Source organism: Scyliorhinus torazame, chromosome 2, assembly GCF_047496885.1.
Source record: "Scyliorhinus torazame isolate Kashiwa2021f chromosome 2, sScyTor2.1, whole genome shotgun sequence".
NCBI classification, from domain to species: domain Eukaryota; kingdom Metazoa; phylum Chordata; class Chondrichthyes; order Carcharhiniformes; family Scyliorhinidae; genus Scyliorhinus; species Scyliorhinus torazame.
In genome coordinates, this window is record NC_092708.1 from 228785153 (window position 1) to 228804323 (window position 19171).

Here is a 19171-nt window from a genome sequence, read left to right on the forward strand (position 1 = left end):
TGGACCAGGCATGGTCAATGTTCCTGTCAATTATGGTATGGAGGAATCATCGAATGAGGAAAAAGGAAGACCTATCAAGATCTGATATGGAGGTTTGCAGAACAAACGCAGTGGAAATGGGAAACTTAGGAGAATGGAATAAAGACATTGCATGAAGGGTGCGAGCAACTACAGAAAAAGTAACTCAGGGAGTCACTGGGCTTCTGGTGAATATTAGTCAAGAGCCCATGCCCAGAGATGGAGACCAAGAAATTGTAAAGTTATCTGACTTAGACCATGTGAAGGTGAGGGCAGGGTGAAAATTGGAAGTAAATTGTATTAAATCTTCCAATTCCGGGAAGAGCAGGAAACCATCAATCTAGTCATCAATGTACCGGGTAAAGAGGTGAGGGAAGGGACCTGAGTAGGACTGGAGCAAGTAATGTTCCAGTTATAACCTGTCTGAATAATATTGGCTGAAGACTATTGGGTATACCATAATATATTTTAGGGAGTTTGAGCTCCCCCAATGAAGGGGGCGGGGAAATCATTAGCAGTTTCACCTGCATAAATAGAGCTGGGCAGTGTGGTACCAGCTAGAGGAATAAAGCAGTGGTGAAGGACTACTGCTGCTCTATATATAAAATTATAAATAAAGTTATTTTGTTTTGACTCTACAAACTCGTGCTGGATTCTTTGTGGCCCTCACAAAAGTTTTACAGAGTTATCTGTGATTCCACTGGCGATACCCTTGCTTCTGCATCTCTAGGTCACAGGTTCAAGTCCCACTTCAGGGCTTCGGTTAGAAAATCAGGGCTGATACTCCATTGCAGTACTAGAGCGCTACTCTATCAGCAGTGCTGTCGTTTTCCCACTAAAGGGGGCTACAGGACAAGGTGATGTCAAAATAGGTTGGGGAGGGGAAGGTCTTGGAAATATGTAAGGAACTGCTGGAGTGGGAAGGAGTTCCAATAGGGGAGGTGAAGAGGAAGAGTTGGGAGGAGATTTGAAAGTCGGGCTATGGGAGGAGGCCCTGAGGAGAGTCAATGCATCCTTGTTGTGTGCCAGGCTTAGTCTGATCCAATTCAAGGCAGTCCACAGGGCTCATATGACCGTGGCCAGGATGAGCAGGTTTTTTGAGGAGGAGGTGGACAGTGTGGGCGCTGTAGGGGAGGTCCTGAGAACCATGTGCATATGTTCTTGGTGCGTTCATGGCTGAGGGGATTTTGACAGGGATTTGCGAATGTCATGTCAGAGGTCCTTGAAGGGAGGGTAACTCCGAGTTCAGAGGTGGCAATATTTGTAGTGTCGGAAGATCTGGGAGCCCAGGGGGGTGAGAGAGGCCGACGTTTTGGCCTTTGCCTCCCTGGTGGCCTGGAGACTGATTCTGTTGAGTTGGAGGGAATCGGAGCCTCCAAAGTCAGGGGTTTGGCTCAGCGACATGGCAGGGTTTCTTAAGTTTGAAAAAATCAAGTTCGCCTTAAGGGGTTCGCTCAGAGGTGGCAGCCGTTCATCGACTTCTTCAAGAAGAATTGACCGTCAGCGGTGCGGGGTGCGGGGGGGGCATGGAAGTGACGAATAAGGGTAGGAAAACTAATGAAGGGAGAACCGTGAGATGGAGTGGTTACATGGACCATGATAGTTAGGGTTTAGGCTTGGGGGCAGATGGTTATGTTATTGTGGGCTTATTGTTTGTTAGATCTCTGTGTAAAATGTTAAAATTATAAATGCGTGAATAAAATATTTTCTTTAAAAATAAAGCAGTGCTGTCATTCGGATGAGATGTTGAATCAATCTGCTTAGGTGATATAAAAGATCCCATTGCACTCTTAAGAGCAGAGGTGTATTCATGGTGTCCAGGCCAGTATTTATCCCTCAATCAACATGACAAAAAACAGATTATTGGTCATTATTGCATTGCTGTTTGTGGGAGCTTGCACAAATTGCCTGCTGCATTTCACTAATGACTGTACTTCAAAATACTTAATTGGTGGTAAAGTGCTTTTGGGCGTCCAACGGTCATAAAAAGTGCTCTATAGGGCAGCACAGTGGCCTAGTGGGTTACCCCTGATGCCTCACGGTGCCAAGGTCCCAGGTTTGATCCCGGCTCTGGGTCACTGTCCGTGTGAAGTTTGCACATTCTCACCGTTTTTGCGTGGGTTTAGCCCCCATAACCCAAAGACGTGCAGGCTAGATGGATTGGCCACGCTAAATTGCCCCTTATTTGGAAAAAATGAATTGGGTACGCTAAATTTTTTATTTTTTTTTAAAATAAAAATTGCTCGATAAATACAAGTATTTAAAAAATATATATATATCCTCCAAAGTGGTAATCATTGCTTAGGAGCCCTGTGGGTTCCCATAGGAATCCCTTTTATTTGGAGGGGCCTCATGGAGTTAAATAAGAAGTTATTAAATGTGATATTTTCAAGTTCAGCCAGCCACTGGTTGATCCTGTGTTCAAGAGCGAAGCAAAGAACAGAGTCTGACTGTCCTAGCGGGGAATGAAGGTGTGGAGATTTGCCGTTTATGGTGAAAAGGGGACAGTTCGGGCCAGGGAACTGGAAACTGTTCAGGTGACGGAGGGCACCTGTGGTGTCACTGATGTAGGTGGAAAGGGAGCAAAGGAGACAATAAGGATTTATTTGCAATAGAACAATTCAGTCCTTGGGGGCAAGAACAAACTGAAACGGTGGGTCTAACAGGAAATTCTTGCAGGTGAATTTAGAAAAGAGGTAAAAGCAGGTGTTGGGTGCTGAGGTCGAAGGCAGCAAGCTGGGGAAAATCTCCAGGGAAATTGAGGTCTTATAGCAGTTTTGGAAGGGATGACTTGTTCAGTGATGGGGCCATGATCCACTGAGAGGTAGGAGAAGGTGCTGAGAATTGACATTCATCCTCCACTGTTTCTTGTGAGCAGATTTGATAACAATGTTGGGGTTGGAGCTGAGAGAAAGGAGTGCTGTAAGTTCACTGAGAGATGAGTTAGAATGAGTGAAGACAGCAGAGAAATTAAGACAACTAATGTCATGTAGACAGTTGACAATGAAAAGATCTAGAGAGGGTAAGAGGCCAGAAGCAGGAGGTCCAGGTGGAAGAAAATTCAGAGCAGAGGATGAAAGGATCCACTGTGTGGGGAAAAAAGTAGGCATAAAGGCAATTGAAGAAGACTTCTGTTGTACCGAGCTCCAAATTCATTTGAGTTGTGGGTGTAAAGGGGTGAAGCAGAGGCATTTGCAAAGAAGTGATTGTTCTGGGTCAGGGGGAAATGTCAGAAGGGATCATGGAAAAAAAACAGCAGAAGGTGAGATTGGAAGAAGGGATGGAAGGGGAAAGTGAAGAGGAAGATGGATCCGGTAGAGATTTTGGGTATCCAGGACTTGTTGAAGCTCATGATCCTTGACACCTGAAAGGAACAAAGGTTTTTGGCAAAGTGCTGGATGAGGCGGAGCATGAAATGGAACTGCAGACCAGGGCAGCTTTAAAATGCAGTGAGTTGATGCTGCTGAAGAGAGAAGGTAAATGTTATGGTGTGACTGTTATAGTGCATAGTGTTTAGTGTGAATCTCGATGTGGCGCGAAAAGCTGAATATCTGAGAGTTGTATCATGGTTTGAAACATGAAGGGTGTAATTTCTGTTACAATCCATATGGAATAGGTTGGAGCCAGAGATAGTTGCTGAGCAAGGTGATGTGGCAGTGAAAGCAGATTTTGGTAGATATCTGATCAAACGCAAGGAGGGAAACAAAGCATCGAGGATAAAATGAGGTAGAAGGAAGAAGAAAAAAATCCCTTCAGAGTCGAGAGCAGAACTAAAAGGGTCACTTATTTGAACCGTCAACTCCGTTTCTCTCTCCACCGATGCTGCCAGACCTGTTGAGTATTTCCAGCATTTTCTGTCTTTATTTCAGATGTCCAGCATCCACGGCATTTTTCTCTTATTTTGGAGGAAACCTTGAAGGCTTTTATGCAAAGCGCAAGAGAGATTTTTTTTTTTGTAAATGTGTGAATGTACTTTGAATTTGAAAGATCTGAAAGTTTAAACCATGAAGAGTTTGCGTTTTAACATGCTCTTACTCAAATTTACATTCATACAAGAATTAATGTTGAAACTCTTCCTGCAGTAATTTTCTTTTTAATCCTCTCTTCACCACCTCTCCTACATCCTCAATGACTCAGTGGGGGAAGTGCCACTTAAAAATCAGGTTTACTCTTGAGTAAATACTCCTTTAAATGAGACACTAAACTGAAGTACAGTCCCAGTGAAGCCAAGAGCCCGAAGGGATTATTTGAAAATAGAGTTCGACCAGTGTCCTCTCTGATAACAACAGCACCGGAAACTCATTCACTGGCCGTTCTTCTAATTTTCAGTTTGCCAAAACATACTGTGCCTAAATAAGCTAGTATGTGTACCCCATATAACAAAACTATATTTCAAAATGTAATTTATTGAATGTGAAGGACTTTGAGAGATGAGGTACGATGCTCTACAAATGCAAATACTTTCTTAAACTCTGATTATTAAATATGACATCTCTATCGACTTTACAATACATTTTGTATCCCTTTTGTGAATGGAGCCGTACATCAAGGCATACATATATATATATATATATATCACACGTATTTTATATATAATACATATATATATATATATACACACACACACGTGTGTAATGTTAAAGTTTCAGGAACAGTTTTAAACCACTGTGTAAGTTTCTGATCTCATTCGAACCCTGTATTAGGTTATAGCTTTAAGACGTGCATGTCTCTGGTTTAGTCATTTGTCTTTTTTGAAGTCAAAGGAAGTTTTAAAAAATTGGAGAGTGATGGCACTATATGTGACAATACTGACCTTTCATCTCTGAAATCTGGACATAATCTGTCTCGTTTGACATCTGTTAAAGGTTTCAACTGAAATGAGAGCGGGCAGTTTCAATCTAGCTTCCATTGAAGCAAGCTGCCTTGACTTGTAACTGGCACCAAAAAAATGAAATAGGTTGAGGGAAGAGTCAAAGATGGTGGAAGAATAAGGAAGTATATCTGAAGTTGAACCTGATTTGTGTTGTCAGGGTAATAGTAGAGACCACACTATATTGCACTTCACCTGCAAAGGTTAGTGCCATCTCCAAGGAGGAAACCAATTCGGCCCCTTCTCTCATCTAATAAGACAACATGCACATAACGTATTTTAAAAGTAACATTCTGTATAGTTTTCTACAAATTCTTTTCATGTTACACCTATTAATTTCCAACTGAATGGCTAAAAAAGTTTATTATGTGGCAATTGCTTCTGCCTAAATCAAGCAATGGCGTTATTCTTTACCCATTCATGACTACTTAATTGATTTGATCCAAGGATTTATTCATATGTGTTTAGATTTAGTTGAAGTACAAACCTGAATGATATAATACTAGGGTATTAGTAAGTTTCTATGTTCTTGAGGCGTATTTGCTACTGTACAAAAACATATTTCTCATACTTTTCACCTTGAATCCAGAATCACGGATTACCTGAAAGTTGGATTAGAACTAAATGTTTGTTTAAAGAATGTAGCAGAACAAATGCAAGGGAAAATTGCCTATTTCATACTCAAGAACTCGGTAGACCTTTCGAATGTCTTTCCTACTTTCCACAAGAAGCTTTTATTTAAAGAAAAACATTTAATTCAATGACCAATACCAGTTTGAAAATAACTCTCCGGATTTGTAATTTCAATTGCATTAGATTTGCTCGTGTTGGTCGGGGTTGATGCCTTCCAATATATATCCTTGCAGGATTATTACAATGTTCATTTACCTTTTTGTTCTACCAAAACTAGTTAAATAAAATTGATTTAATGAGATCAAAAAAAGGCATTGTAACCTATTCATATGATGAGTAACGCAAGATAAATTCACTACTTTATCTGTAATCTGAAATAGAACAGCACAATATATTAATGTTTTTTTTTATCCCTATCTAGCGAGCAAACCTGTCATAAATGGCATGTTAAGGGACCCGTCTCAGATTCCTGACAGGGTTCTAGCTAATCAAGTCTATCAGGTACTGTATTAATCACAGTTATCTTTTCCAGTGACATTTTGTGTTAAATAGTGGTTCACACTCTCACAGCTAAAGTAAAAGACTTTATACTTCATTTAATTACTGTCACTGTAAACCTTCATACAGATCATAGTTCACAGCAAAGCCAATAAACTATTTGCGTATAAAAGCCTTTTTCTTTTTAATAGCTTCCTTTGTTGTTCATGCAAGCCATGCAGGTTCTATTATTTACATTTTAAAATTGAACAGTCCTTGACAGTCTTTTGAACCATACTCAGGTGCTGTAAATTGTAATTGCAGTTCTCGGAATACTATTTGCTATAATAGTTATCTGATTTACCAGTGGATTATCTGACTACGTTTTTAATGCACTTTTTCATCTCTTATTTGCTTGCAGTGTACGGTGAACGACTGCTGTTATGGACCATTGGTAGACTGCATCAAACAGTATCTTTTTCCATAAAATTTAGGACTGAAATTGACGAGCTATGACTCTGTAGATGAGATATGTCTAGCTTAACCTGACATCAAGTTCTGCTTCACATAACATGTGTTTCATACCCTACCCTTGTATTTTCAATCAACAAGGGTCGCAGCAAACCTTTTTCCTCCTTAGCCACAGAAATTTCACTGTGGACAAAGTGATGCTGTAAGAGAGAAGCAATAGTAGAATTCACTGCGTTAAGACTTACTAAATTACAGCAGTACGATTTACAAGATCCATTGGGCCTGTCTTTAATAATAACTGAGATTGCTGGAATCAAGCTGCATGTTTATTCAACTCTGCTAGACTTTTAAATGAAGCTTCCATAATCTAATCTGAGTTTCCTTCAACAACTTCCTATATTGTGTATGAAAAAATAATTGCCCTGATTTTGTTTAGCCAAATAATAAGACCATAAGACATAGCAGAATTAGGCCACTCGGCCCATCGAGTCTGCTCCGCCACTCCATCATGGCTGATGTTTTCTCATCCCTATTCTCCTGCCTTCTCCCCATAACCCCTGATCCCCTTATTAATCAAGACCCTATCTATCTCTGTCTTAAAGACACACTCAATGACTTGGCCTCCACAGCCTTCTGCGGTAAAGAGTTCCACAGATTCACCACCCTCTGACTGAAGAAATTCCTCCTCATCTCAGTTTTAAAGGATCGTCCCTTTAGTCTGAGATGGTGTCCTCTGGTTCTAGTTTTTCCTACAAGTGGAAACATCCTCTCCATGTTCATTCTATCCATGCCTCGCAGTATCCTGTAAGTTTCAATAGAAACTTACAGAATCTTAATAGAAATAAGATTGGAAATGGCAGTCAGTAGATAAACAGGACTTGATGTTGGACAAGATTTGGGCAGTTAGGAAGGATCAAAGTGGGCAGAAGCATGGGCAAGAGTCTCAGCAGTGATGGAGGCAGGCAATATTGCAAAGTTGGAAGAATGTGATCTTGATGACTAATAGATGTGAATTGTAATTCTGGTTTGTACAGAATTTCATGTTTTTGGACAACCTGGTTAAACCCTAGCAATTGACTTTTATGGGGTTGGTGGCACTGGCAAGGGAGGAGAGTTTATGGATGGGAATGAAAAGGATGGTTTCCCACCTCCTGATATGGGTGGCACAGTGGGTAGCACTGTTGCTTCACAGCTCCAGGGCCCCAGGTTTGATTCCCGACTTAGGTCACTGCCTGTGTGGAGTCTGCACGTTCTCCCTGTGTCTGCGTGGGGTTTCTCCGGGTGCTCCGGTTTCCTCCCACAAGTCCCGAAAGACGCGCTGTTTGGTAATTTGGGCATTCTGAATTCTACCTCTGTGCTCGCGAACAGGCGCCGGACTGTGACAACTAGGGGCTTTTCACAATAACTTCATTGCAGTGTTAATATAAGCCTACTTGTGACAATAAAGATTATTATATTATTATTTAGATACAGAAAAGTGTTGACCGGTCTATGACTTGATGTTGGCCACACATTCTGACAGCGCAAAGGTCTTGGAAGGAAAATGTGGAAGATTCTAACATCTGGATTACTCCTAGTGCCATGTGCTAGCAAGTACAAATGTAGGAGAATAGCGCAGATGAATGCGTGGCTTAAGAGTTAGTGCAGGAGGGAGGGTTTTAGATTCCTGGACCATTGGAATGTTTCTGGGAAGGTGGGACCTGTACAAATGGGATGGTCTACATCTGAACCAGAGTGGAACTAACATCCTTGCTGGCGAGTTTGCTAGTGCTGTTGGTTGCCACAATATAGGAAGGATGTGATTGCATTGAAAGGGGTCCAGAGGAGATTCACCGGGATGTTGCCTGGGATGGCACATTTAAGTTATGAAGAGAGGTTGGATAGGCTTGGGTTGCTTTTGCTGGAGCAGAGAAGACAGACCTGATTGAGGTTTACAAATTGAGGGGCATGGACAGGGCGGATAAAGAGCAGCTGTTCTCCTTAGTTGAAGGGTTAGTTAGAGGGGACACATGTTCAAGGTGAGGGACAGGAGGTTTAGGGGGGATTTGAGGAAAACCTTTTTTACCCAGAGGGAGTTGACGGTCTGGGATGCACTGCCTGAGAGTGTGGTAGAAGTGGATTGCCTCACATTGTTTAAAATGTACCTGGATGAGCACTTGGCCATGTCATTACATTCAAGGACTTGGGCCAAGTGCTGGCAAATAGGATTAGAATCATGGAATTTACAGTGCATAAGGAAGCCATTCGGCCCATCGAGTCTGCACTGGCCCTTGGAAAGAGCACCCTACCCAAGCCCACATTTCCCCCTATTCCAGTAACCCCACCCCACCTTTTTGGACACTAAGGGGCAACTTAACATGGCCATTCCACCTAACCACATCTTTGGACTGGGATGGAACCAGAGCACCCGGAGGAAACCCATGCAGACACTGGGAGAACGTGCAGACTCCGCACAGACAGTGACCCAAGCCGGGAATCGAACCTGGGACCCAGAGCTGTGAAGCATCTGTGCTACCGTACTGCCCCAAGGTAGTCAGGTTGGGTATTTTTCATGCGTCAGTGCAGACTCGATGGGCCGAAGGACCTGTTCTGTGCTGTATTATACTACAATCTTGCAGCAGTGTTTGCTTGAGCTCAAGATGTTATAAACAACAGTTCTTTTGTGATCTCTTTCTTGTGTGCATATACATAAAATACAGGAGGTATTTTGACCAAATCGTCCTGCTAATATTATGAACTCTACATGAAGCCGGAGTGGTTCAATGTCATCTGATCCTAGTGATTTAATGATTACCCTGTTCCTATCAAATATTTTTAATTCTGTAATATTGTGCTGTCTACCAGCGAGTGTTTATTACAAAAGCTCATCCTGAGTTGCTTGGTGACGTTTTTATTGGCAGTGTTCAGCTGTACAAGAGTAATTTTTGGACATAAATTAGAGTAGTACAACTTTTGCATGCTATCTGATCAGAAGGTTTGCAGCTTTATGTGAATCGTATGTCAGTATTTGTGATTACAGAATCCAGTAAATCTAGTGTATGCATTAAATTTGTTTTAACTGATTTAATCATCTATTTAAGATTATAATTATCTAAATTATTAGACCTCACGAAACATCAAACTCTTGCGTTTGCATCGGATGTTTTTGCACCAGGACAGGGTTGCGCTGTCTGAGATTATTGCACATTGACACTCTCCTTTGTATGGCATACTTTAAAACAGTTGTGGTCTTCATGAACCCATGTGGCAGGTTTTATCCCCGACTCTGTATGTCTTAGTCACCCTACTTAACTTCAATGTAGCCTATTTTACGGTTTTTCTATCAAACCATTTTATATGGAGTATTTTGGGCATCACTAAAATCACAGCAGCAGTGTCCTACTAGAATATTTTTTGTCAGTTCAAGTAACAGCTGTTCATGTCTTGCTCCTGATTTTGACCTATTTCTGATGGAGTGATTATTCCTTCCTTCCCATGTCATTGAATTGAGAGGGATGAGCAGTTTTTTCATTCAGAGGGATACTTTGTCCCAAGACAGAACATCAACAAACATCAGTGTAAATCCAGACTAACTGGTTATATTTATTGTGTTCCTTTTATTACATAAGGAACGTTTGTGGGAATAATTCTTTATTGTGGCCTCCAAGCGAAGGGATATTGGGAAAAGATATTTTGATGTTGTGCATTGATACAAGAGTGTAAAGTGATCTGCGCGGATTGATAGGTCGGGAACAATATACTTGATCCTGTCTAGTGGTGTTAGAAATACCCCCTGCTAAAGTCATTTCATGATAGCAACATGTTTGTTGCTGATCAGCTATTGACAGTTTATTCTTTAAAAAAAACCATGATGAACATTTAATAACCAGTCAACATCAATACATGGTTACTTTTATCTAGCATGCTGATTACCAGTTGCATTTCCACAGCTGCATTTATAGCATGCCTAATATCTCCCACAATACAGTATATCATTCACGTGGATTAGTAGAGTGAATTCGATTTGATGTTGATGTTCAGCATTGAAGCAGAAATGTTGCGTGCAAAATGGATGATGCTGTTATGTGTTCCAAGTTTTTGTTGTAAGTTAAGTCCTCTGCCATCAGGATACTTTGTCATTTTTCTATTGGCCAATTTTAAAAAATGATATAAACAGTGAATGCTAGCAACATTTTGAAGGAGTGAGAACAATTTAACAATGATGTAACATAATTGAATTGACAAAAAACACAGCTCCCAATGCTATCAACTCTGATAAGAGTTTAGTTTCCTTACTTATGTCCACCAGTAAATTCTCAGCTGCTACCCCAATGACGTTGTCAGAATTCACAGTTTTGAACAATAAGTAAGAAATAAACAAAATAGAAATGGGTGGTCAAGATAATCTTGTTAATTCTATAAAAGGGCACCTTTTTAAATGCAATCATCATCACTGTGATCTTTCAGCTTTGCACACTACATTTTGTTTCATCTATGATAACTTACAGAAGGTTATATGCTTTTACTTTTGCTTCTCTCCAATTTTATTTCTAAAACGTTTGAGTCAAAAAATAGTTTAATTGACTTTTTTTCTAGTTTATAACATACAATGTTCATGAGAAATTTCAGTCACTGCGAAATAAATATAGCTGCTGATCTTTTTTTTCTCAAAGCATTTTGAATAATTTGAGATGAGGAGAAATACCACTTAGTGATGTAACGGATAAGCATTGCAACGAGGGCCGTGAAATGAACATTGGAATTTCTATTGGAGTGGCGACCATTGACTTTCCAGCAAAACAACAAACAATTGGAACATTTTTACAGTCCACCTGAAGATGTATGTTTAATAGATATGTTATTAGCAGAAGGTGTTAAAAAGAAACTGCACTCTTTGCAGAGTATTTCTTTTTAAAATTACAAAATGTGACACTTATACAAATTTGGTATTCAGGTACCTTAGTTAATGAAGACTCAAACCGTTTTAATATTAAGAATGCTGTAGCTTTAGTACATCAGATGATTTAAACAAATCAATTTCAAGTTAAGTTTTGCAAAGATAATATCTTGCAAAGGATTGTGTATTGATTTTAAACATAATTACTATACATATGTAAAACAGCAACAAAAAGTAGCTTCAGTGTAAATGGCAGGAGACTGATTTTTCAGAAATATTAGGTTATATCTGGGAAGTTGCTGAGGGCATTTCCACGTGTTATTCCGCATGGACCATGCAGATTTTTAAATGCATCAGTTAATGTTTAAGGAGTGTCTGGTATTTTGATGTGCTTTTATTTATTTTGTTCTTTCCTTCCCATTATATCTCATTGTTTCTGCCCACTTGTAGGCAATTACTTGTGCTGGGACATGGTGTCTGTAAGCATTGATGGTTAATTTCCACCGTGCCCAAGCGGCGTTCTTCACCTGAACCTAAACAAGAGAGTGCCAGTGGGCTTGTCAGCTTAGAGTTATCATGGATGAGCTGGATCCTGATTTCATTCAGAAGTTGACACACATTCCATACGGGCCATGAGACAAAATATTAAAGAACCTGAATTTATGTAGTGCCTTGTTTCTCTCCGAAATATTCCAAACTCCTCTATAAAGAATAAATAACATTGTGCTGTTACTGTTGTTTTAGGGACATACATAGCACCTAAGAAGATAAATCAGAAATCGATTCCCTAGCCAATATAAGCCCTTTAGCCTTGAGGCTATGAGATCATGATGATAGTCCATCAAATAACCTGGCCTGGATTGGCTGACATACCAGCAAGCTTAAATCCAGATCCTCTTAAACAACCTGCTTCACTAACATGATACGCTGTACACTGACCTGTTGAACAGTGAATTTTCTTGGGCAAATTTAAAATGCAGTTTGAAATAATTATATTGATTTTGTTCTTTGTAGAACTTATTTGTTGAACGGGTTATTTTGATTTTTTTTTTAATGGATTCTGATTAAGGTAATATTGAACAAAGTATGTAGGTCCAATGTGATATATTTGGCAGAATTATTGAAATTAATGTTTCTCATTTCACAAAATATTAACCAACTTTATTCAGTGCCAAGTGCTTTGCAAGGACCATCAGGGATTAATTTAGGCCGATTTTATTCAGCATTAATGTTCTTATTGTTCACCCAATGCAATGTGTAGTTAAAAGTATTGACCATTATAAGGCAACATATTCTAAAGAACCATTGTTGCATTCTTGTGTATCAACATCATCCCTTCCTTAACTTCCTGCAGTGCTATTGGACAGGAGCATGAAATTCTGCTTCGTGAAAAATTGCAAAGAAAAAAACTGTCTTTTTTAGGTAAGAATTTGATTGTAAACAATTTATTTCACAGCTGTTTACTTGAAGGGAAACTGCAATATGTGCATTGTATCTGTAGGGCTGAAAGAAAAGCTGCGATGATTGATGCTGTGCATGTTATCTTATATTGATTTAGGACTAGACAGGAAATCAGATACCTAATACTCATATACAGTACACGTACAACCTTGTAATTAATATTTTATGGAATAAGTAGTTGGAAAATACCTTTTTAATATCCGCTTCTGTTAATACTTCTGCTATCCTGAGATTATATATATGATCCTTGCTTTCAGAGACTTAAAATGTAGCACAGGGAAACATACTTAAGAGGTGGTTTACATATCAAAGAAAGGAGTTGGAGGAAGCAAATATCTGATGTGTAGAAGATATTGCAAAACGAAGATAAACTAAAGGTTATTTGGTCGATTTTAGGGTGGAGAATTGCATAATAACTTTGGATACATGCCTGTTTGCACTTGTAGAAAGCAGTTTTCAGTTCTTTATATCTCTTGGAAGTCTTAAAGTAGATAATTAATTCTGGAGTTTTATTTTCTCTCCACTAATATAAACATCTGTGCTGTCGCTTGAAGCACAAATATAAAGTATCTGAGTCAAATTTAAGTTGTCTTTTAATGTAGAATTGCAGTTTATTATTGCCCATCTTTGGCAGTAAATTATCACAGCAGACAGAAAAAAAATCCTTTCAGTCTCTTGTGTGCAACATACGAATAGCCATTCAACTTATCTGTCCTCGTCCGGCACATTCCTGAAGCTCCAATACACTATTTTATCCTGATTGTTGGTACATTTTACATTGAATTGAGCATACTTTACATATTTTCTTGGGTTATGACGCAGCACAAGCTATGTTGCATTTGCAGGTATGTGCATCTTCTGTGGTTCAGAACAATGAAGCAATACTGTGCATTCAGCACAAGCAACCCCAATCTCTGGGCACAGATACATAGCACAAGGATTAGTTCGAGCACTTGGTTAATTGAGCATTAGGAGTGGGGAAGATTGGACAGCTTGCGGATACCTTGGTGGTTAGTGGCCCATTCACATCTCAGTATATGGTCTAATTTTCAAAGAGTATGGTGTAGTTCCACAGGAGCAGGTTGGGAACTGCAACTCCCTTTACTTTATCTACATATTTTAGACTCAGTCTCTGTCTGTCAGTCTCTCACACAGAATTCATAGTTGGAAATCCTTAGAACCCAATGCTTTTGATACTTTTCCAACCCTTTGAGACTGAAGCACAATTCCATCCCCCTAGCAGGTAGGGCAGACTTGAATGCTGGGAACGTCCTGTTGGCATTTAACATTAAATGAATAGTTTTCTTAGTAAGTTTTTAGTGATGTTCAGTTTTTAATTCCCTTTTCTCAAAAATAGTCAAAATGCTGTGAAGCAATTTTAGTGACTTGATTTTGTTTATTTGGCAGTGACTGGCTAGTTCCTTTTTGATAGCTTTGGATAAAAACAAATGAGGGATTTGCATAGGTTTGTGCTAGTTTTTGCTTCATGGCTGGTAATTTGCTGCTGGTTTATTGGTTTATAAACTCTGTCCTACCTGCATGTCACTTAATTAATTTTTTGACCATTTATCCCTCGGGTAAGATTTGGAAACGGGTTACATTTAAGTATTTTTTTAAAAATTGAAATTCTGTTCAGTTATTTCCATAGCCACAGAGACAATGAAGGGTGTACTTGTTAATAGGCCAGGTATTGAAAATGTGCCTGCTCAATAGCTGTAAACAATAATTAATTCATTATCTCATCTTGAGTTTCTTGCAAGTATCATTGGGATGATCTATTCATTTGACTCAGAATGAGGTAACTCCAGAGATTTCACTCTAGTTGGGAGGTGGTAGCTAATTTAATTGGCAGGGATACTGGTGAATCATGTTAACAGGAAGAAGTCAGAGGGACAGTATAGCTAATTCCTGCAAACCTAGCAACATGGGCATTAGGAGAAGGAATAGGCCACCGAGCCCCTCAAGCCTGCTCCACCAACAACAATGGATGGTCTACTGGGAGAAGGCAAAGAAGAGGTCCACATAGTTGATTGTAGCAATCAAATGTTATGGTGCCAATCAAGTCCACATATGACTTGGCTTGTTTTAATTGGCCAAAAGAAAGTGTTTGGCTGGTAATCCTGAGTAGGTAGCATGGTTTATTATCCTGAGTAGATGGCATGGTTTATTATTGTACTTGTTCAAGAAGAATAGTCTGAAGTTAAGTGAAGTAATAAGTTTGGATTCCAACTTTTACTATGTCCATTCACTTGCTGTCTCTGTAAAACAAATGATTCATATCCGGCCTTGTCTCACTAAATTAATTTCAGTCTGCCTACTGAAAGATTGGTGAGGCATATGGAAGGACCCGTGTCTAAGATCATGTTGGGAAGGCAGTGGCATGGTGGAGTTGGCACTGAACTAATAATCCAGAGACCCAGGGCAATGCTCTACGGACCTGGGTTTGATTCTCACCATGGTGAAATATGAATTCAATAGAAATCTGGAATAAAAGGTCTATTGATGACCATGAAATCATTGTCGATTATCATAAAATTCCATCTGGTTAACTAATGTCCTTTAGAGAAGGAAATCTGCCATCCTTATCTGGTCTGGCTGGCATGTGACTCCGGATCCACAGGAATGTGGCTGACTCTTAAGTGCCCTCTGACCTCTGAAATGGCCCAGCAAGCCATTCACTTGAAGGGTAATTAGGGGTGGGCAATAAACTTTGGCCCAGCCAGTCATACTCCTATCCAATGAATGAATAAAAAAAATATTTAGTTCAGATTAGAAAGGATTACTATTGTTAAATGGCAAGTTATGTGATCATACAATTTGGTGTTGGTTTGTGGAGTGCCATCATTGAATATATTTAAGGCTGAGGTGGTGAGCATTTCTGTCTTATAGGGAATTGAGCAGGCGGGAACGTGGCGTTGAAGCCCTGGATCGGCCATGACCGTATTGAATGGGCAGCACAGTAGCATGGTGGTTAGCACAATTGCTTCACAGCTCCAGGGTCCCAGGTTCGATTCCCGGCTTGGTTCACTGTCTGTGCGGAGTCTGCACGTTCTCTCAGTGTGTGCGTGGGTTTCCTCCGGGTGCTCCGGTTTCCTCCCACAGTCCAAAGATGTGCAGGTTAGGTGGATTGGCCATGATAAATTGCCCTTAGTGCCCAAAATTGACCTTAGTGTCCAAAATTGACCTTGGTGTCCAAAATTGACCTTAGTGTCCAAAATTGCCCTTAGTGTTGGGTTGGGTTACTGGGTTATGAGGATAGGTTGGAGGTGTGGGCTTGGGTCGGGTGCTCGTTCAAAGAGCCGGTGCAGACTCGATGGACCTAATGGCCTCCTCCTGCACTGTAAATTCTTTGAATGGCAGACCAGGCTCGATGGGCTGTTTGGTCGTCTCCTGTTCCTGTTTCTTGCGTTCTTGTTTTTAAGTTATTTTTATTCTCCTTTTTCACATTTTCTCCCAAATTTACACCCACCAACGATAAACAATGCGATGTCAATCCCCATATCAATAACAACAATCCCATCCTCCCCATAAACAGCATCCCGCATGTTAACATAAACAAATAACAAAAAGGAATCTGAAATCACCATAGTCACCATTAACACATACAGTCAGTCTCCACCCCCAGACCCCACCACCCCCCCAGACCCCCCCACCACCTAATGTTCGATGTAATCCAATTCTCGAAAGTGCATAATGAATAACTCCCATGAATTGACAGACCCAGCTGGTCTGACACCCCGAATATGGCCTCCCGAGGGCCAGGGTCCAGTTTCACATGCACCATTTTGGAGTTTACCCTAAAAACCTCCTTCCAGTAAACCTGAACATCGAGTTTAACAACTTCAGATGATTAGCTCTACCCCACCTCGACCCATTTGTTTTCATTTCATTTTAACTGTCTTTTACCATTTCTTTCTTTCTTAATATACATTTAAATTACCCCCCCCCCCCCCCATCTTATCCACTTTTCCTTCACCTTTCTCCTCTTTGCTCCCCTTCCCCTTCCCCCACATCTACAGTTCATCCTCTGATGTTAGTTTCCCTGCTGTTTGACCTTTCACATCTTTTGTCCTCCCTGGGGACTGCCATTAGCACTCTTTCCCCTTGGTTTCTGTGGCCATTAGCACCCGGTTTCCCTGGGTTTCTGTGGCAATGACTCATCTTTCATTCTCACTCCACAGTATAAGTATTTCCCACTTTCTCTGTTAGCTTTGACAAAGAGTCATCGGACTCGAAACGTTAGCTCTTTTCTCTCCCTACAGATGCTACCAGACTTGCTGAGATTTTCCAGCATTTTCTCTTTCCTTCCAGTAAACCCCCAGCTTTGGACAGGACCAAAACATATGAACGTAGTTTGCTTCCCCCCCCCCCCCCGGCGACACATACACATATCTTCTACTACCTCCTCAAAGTGCGGCTCATCCTCGTCCTTGTGAGGTGTGCTCTATTATACCACCTTCAGCTGTATCACCCCTAACCTCGCACACGAGGTGGAGGCGTTCTCCCTCCGGAGCACCTCACATCAGGACCCCTCCTCCATACCCTCAGCCAACTCTTCCTCCCACTTTGCTTTGATCCCATTCAGCGGTGCCTTCTCCTCTTCCAAAATACCCCCATAAACCGCCGACAATACCCTCTTCTCCAGTCCCCTTGTCGTCAGCATCTTCTCCAGCAATGTGGAGACCGGCTCAACCGGAAAATTCTGTATTTTCTTTCTGGCAAAGTCTTGAACCTGCATGTATCTAAATATATTCCACCTGCTCCAGCCCTTACTTCGCTTCCAGTTTCTTCAATCCTCAACAAAGCTTTAATAACAGACTACCTGAGTATTTCCCCAGGGCCATCGGGAGCGGTACTGTTGCTAGTGCCTTCAATCCCGATCCCCGACACAAACTCTCCTCCATTCTGACCCACTGGGAGTCAACCCCTCTGTCCCAGCTCCGTACCTTCTTCACATTTGCCGCACAGTAATAATACATCAGGTTTGGAAGGCCCAAACCCCCTGCCTACCTTCCTCTCTGCAGCAGCACCTTTCTAATTCTAGCCGCCTTCCCTACCCATGTGAACAAGGTAATAGTCCCTTCAATCTCTCGAAACAAAAAGCCTTTGGCAGGAAAATCGGCAGATATTGGAAAATAAACCGAAATCGCGGCAACACATTCATTTTAACCACCTGTACCTGACCCGCCAGTGACAGAGGGAGACCATCCCACCTTGCCAGATCAGCTTTCACCCTCTCCACCAAACTAGAAATGTACCTACAGAGCCCCCCCCAACAATCCCGAGCAACCTGCATCCCCAGGTATCAACGGAATGTCAGCCGCCCCACCCCTGACCCCACCCTCGGCCGAGACACCACCTGGTAGAAAGCCGGTCAAAGCTCACCTGTAGTTCCTTCCTCTTTTCCAATTTGTTTCTTGCGTTCTTATGTGTGAACACCCTCGATAATGTAATATCAAGCACTGGCAAATATGAGAGAATGTTTATGGAAGGCACAAAATTAGTAATATGTTTGAGTGAATCAGCATGATTAAGTTAAATGGTTATTTGAGCTAGTCAGGTAGAACAGACACTTTTGCATCAATGATGCTTTGCAAGTCTGATGTGTACGTTCTCATACCAATGGATGAATATTTCATTAACTGTTCAAATATGCTTACTGAATATTATAATTCTTTAAGTTACATTGTATGTGGAATATGCCAATAAACCAGACCATGGAGAAAGGCTTGTGTTCAATGTGGCAATTTAAGCAAAAATAGAAAACTGGTGTTATTTTTATAGTGAAAGAGAAGTGTAAGATTCACTATCATGCATGAAATAACTTTATAACATGGTAAAGTATGTTTTCATATTGAACTCTTTGGGTCTCACAATGAAAAGATTATTTTTACATAAATAAAGCATTGGAGGAAACGCTTTCAATGGTATTTTTACATAATAACCTCTTGTCCAAGGTGCAAATCGTTTCAAATAATGAACTTGTTTTTTTGCAATTTTCACTTACATTTGGAACAATGCCATAATGGCAAATACTAATTATCCACCAAATAAAATCCCAGAAATAGTTACATTAAAGGCATATAATTTATTTGGACAAGAAATTGTGATGACCTTGGAATTTTCTCATGAGGCACAACAGCAAAACTGTCAGAGTTTCCGAACATTGGCCATGAAAGTACTGTCCTCTGCTGATAAATGGATTGGAAATTGGCTACCCAGCAGTGGAATGGGCCATTAATTTTAATCAGAGGTGATGTGAAAAGGAGAGGAGGCTGTACTGCAATGTCAACAGCCCAGTAGGTGTTAAGAGAGACCACACAACCTTCTCTGTTACTTGTTTTAGCTATTAGTTTAGGTTGGGT

The 19171-nt window shown here is 40.6% G+C and overlaps 1 protein-coding gene across 4 annotated transcripts in view; it reads left to right on the plus strand.

The window, feature by feature from the left end:
- cdin1 (CDAN1 interacting nuclease 1) overlaps nt 1–19171 on the plus strand; it is a 190441-nt gene that overhangs the window by 98676 nt on the left and 72594 nt on the right. For all 4 annotated transcript variants that reach the window (XM_072484584.1, XM_072484593.1, XM_072484600.1 and 1 more), the window contains 3 exons: nt 5943–6022; nt 6420–6469; nt 12700–12767. In XM_072484584.1, coding sequence (XP_072340685.1) covers nt 5943–6022; nt 6420–6469; nt 12700–12767 — 198 coding nt within the window. The remainder of the gene's footprint in view (nt 1–5942; nt 6023–6419; nt 6470–12699; nt 12768–19171) is intronic.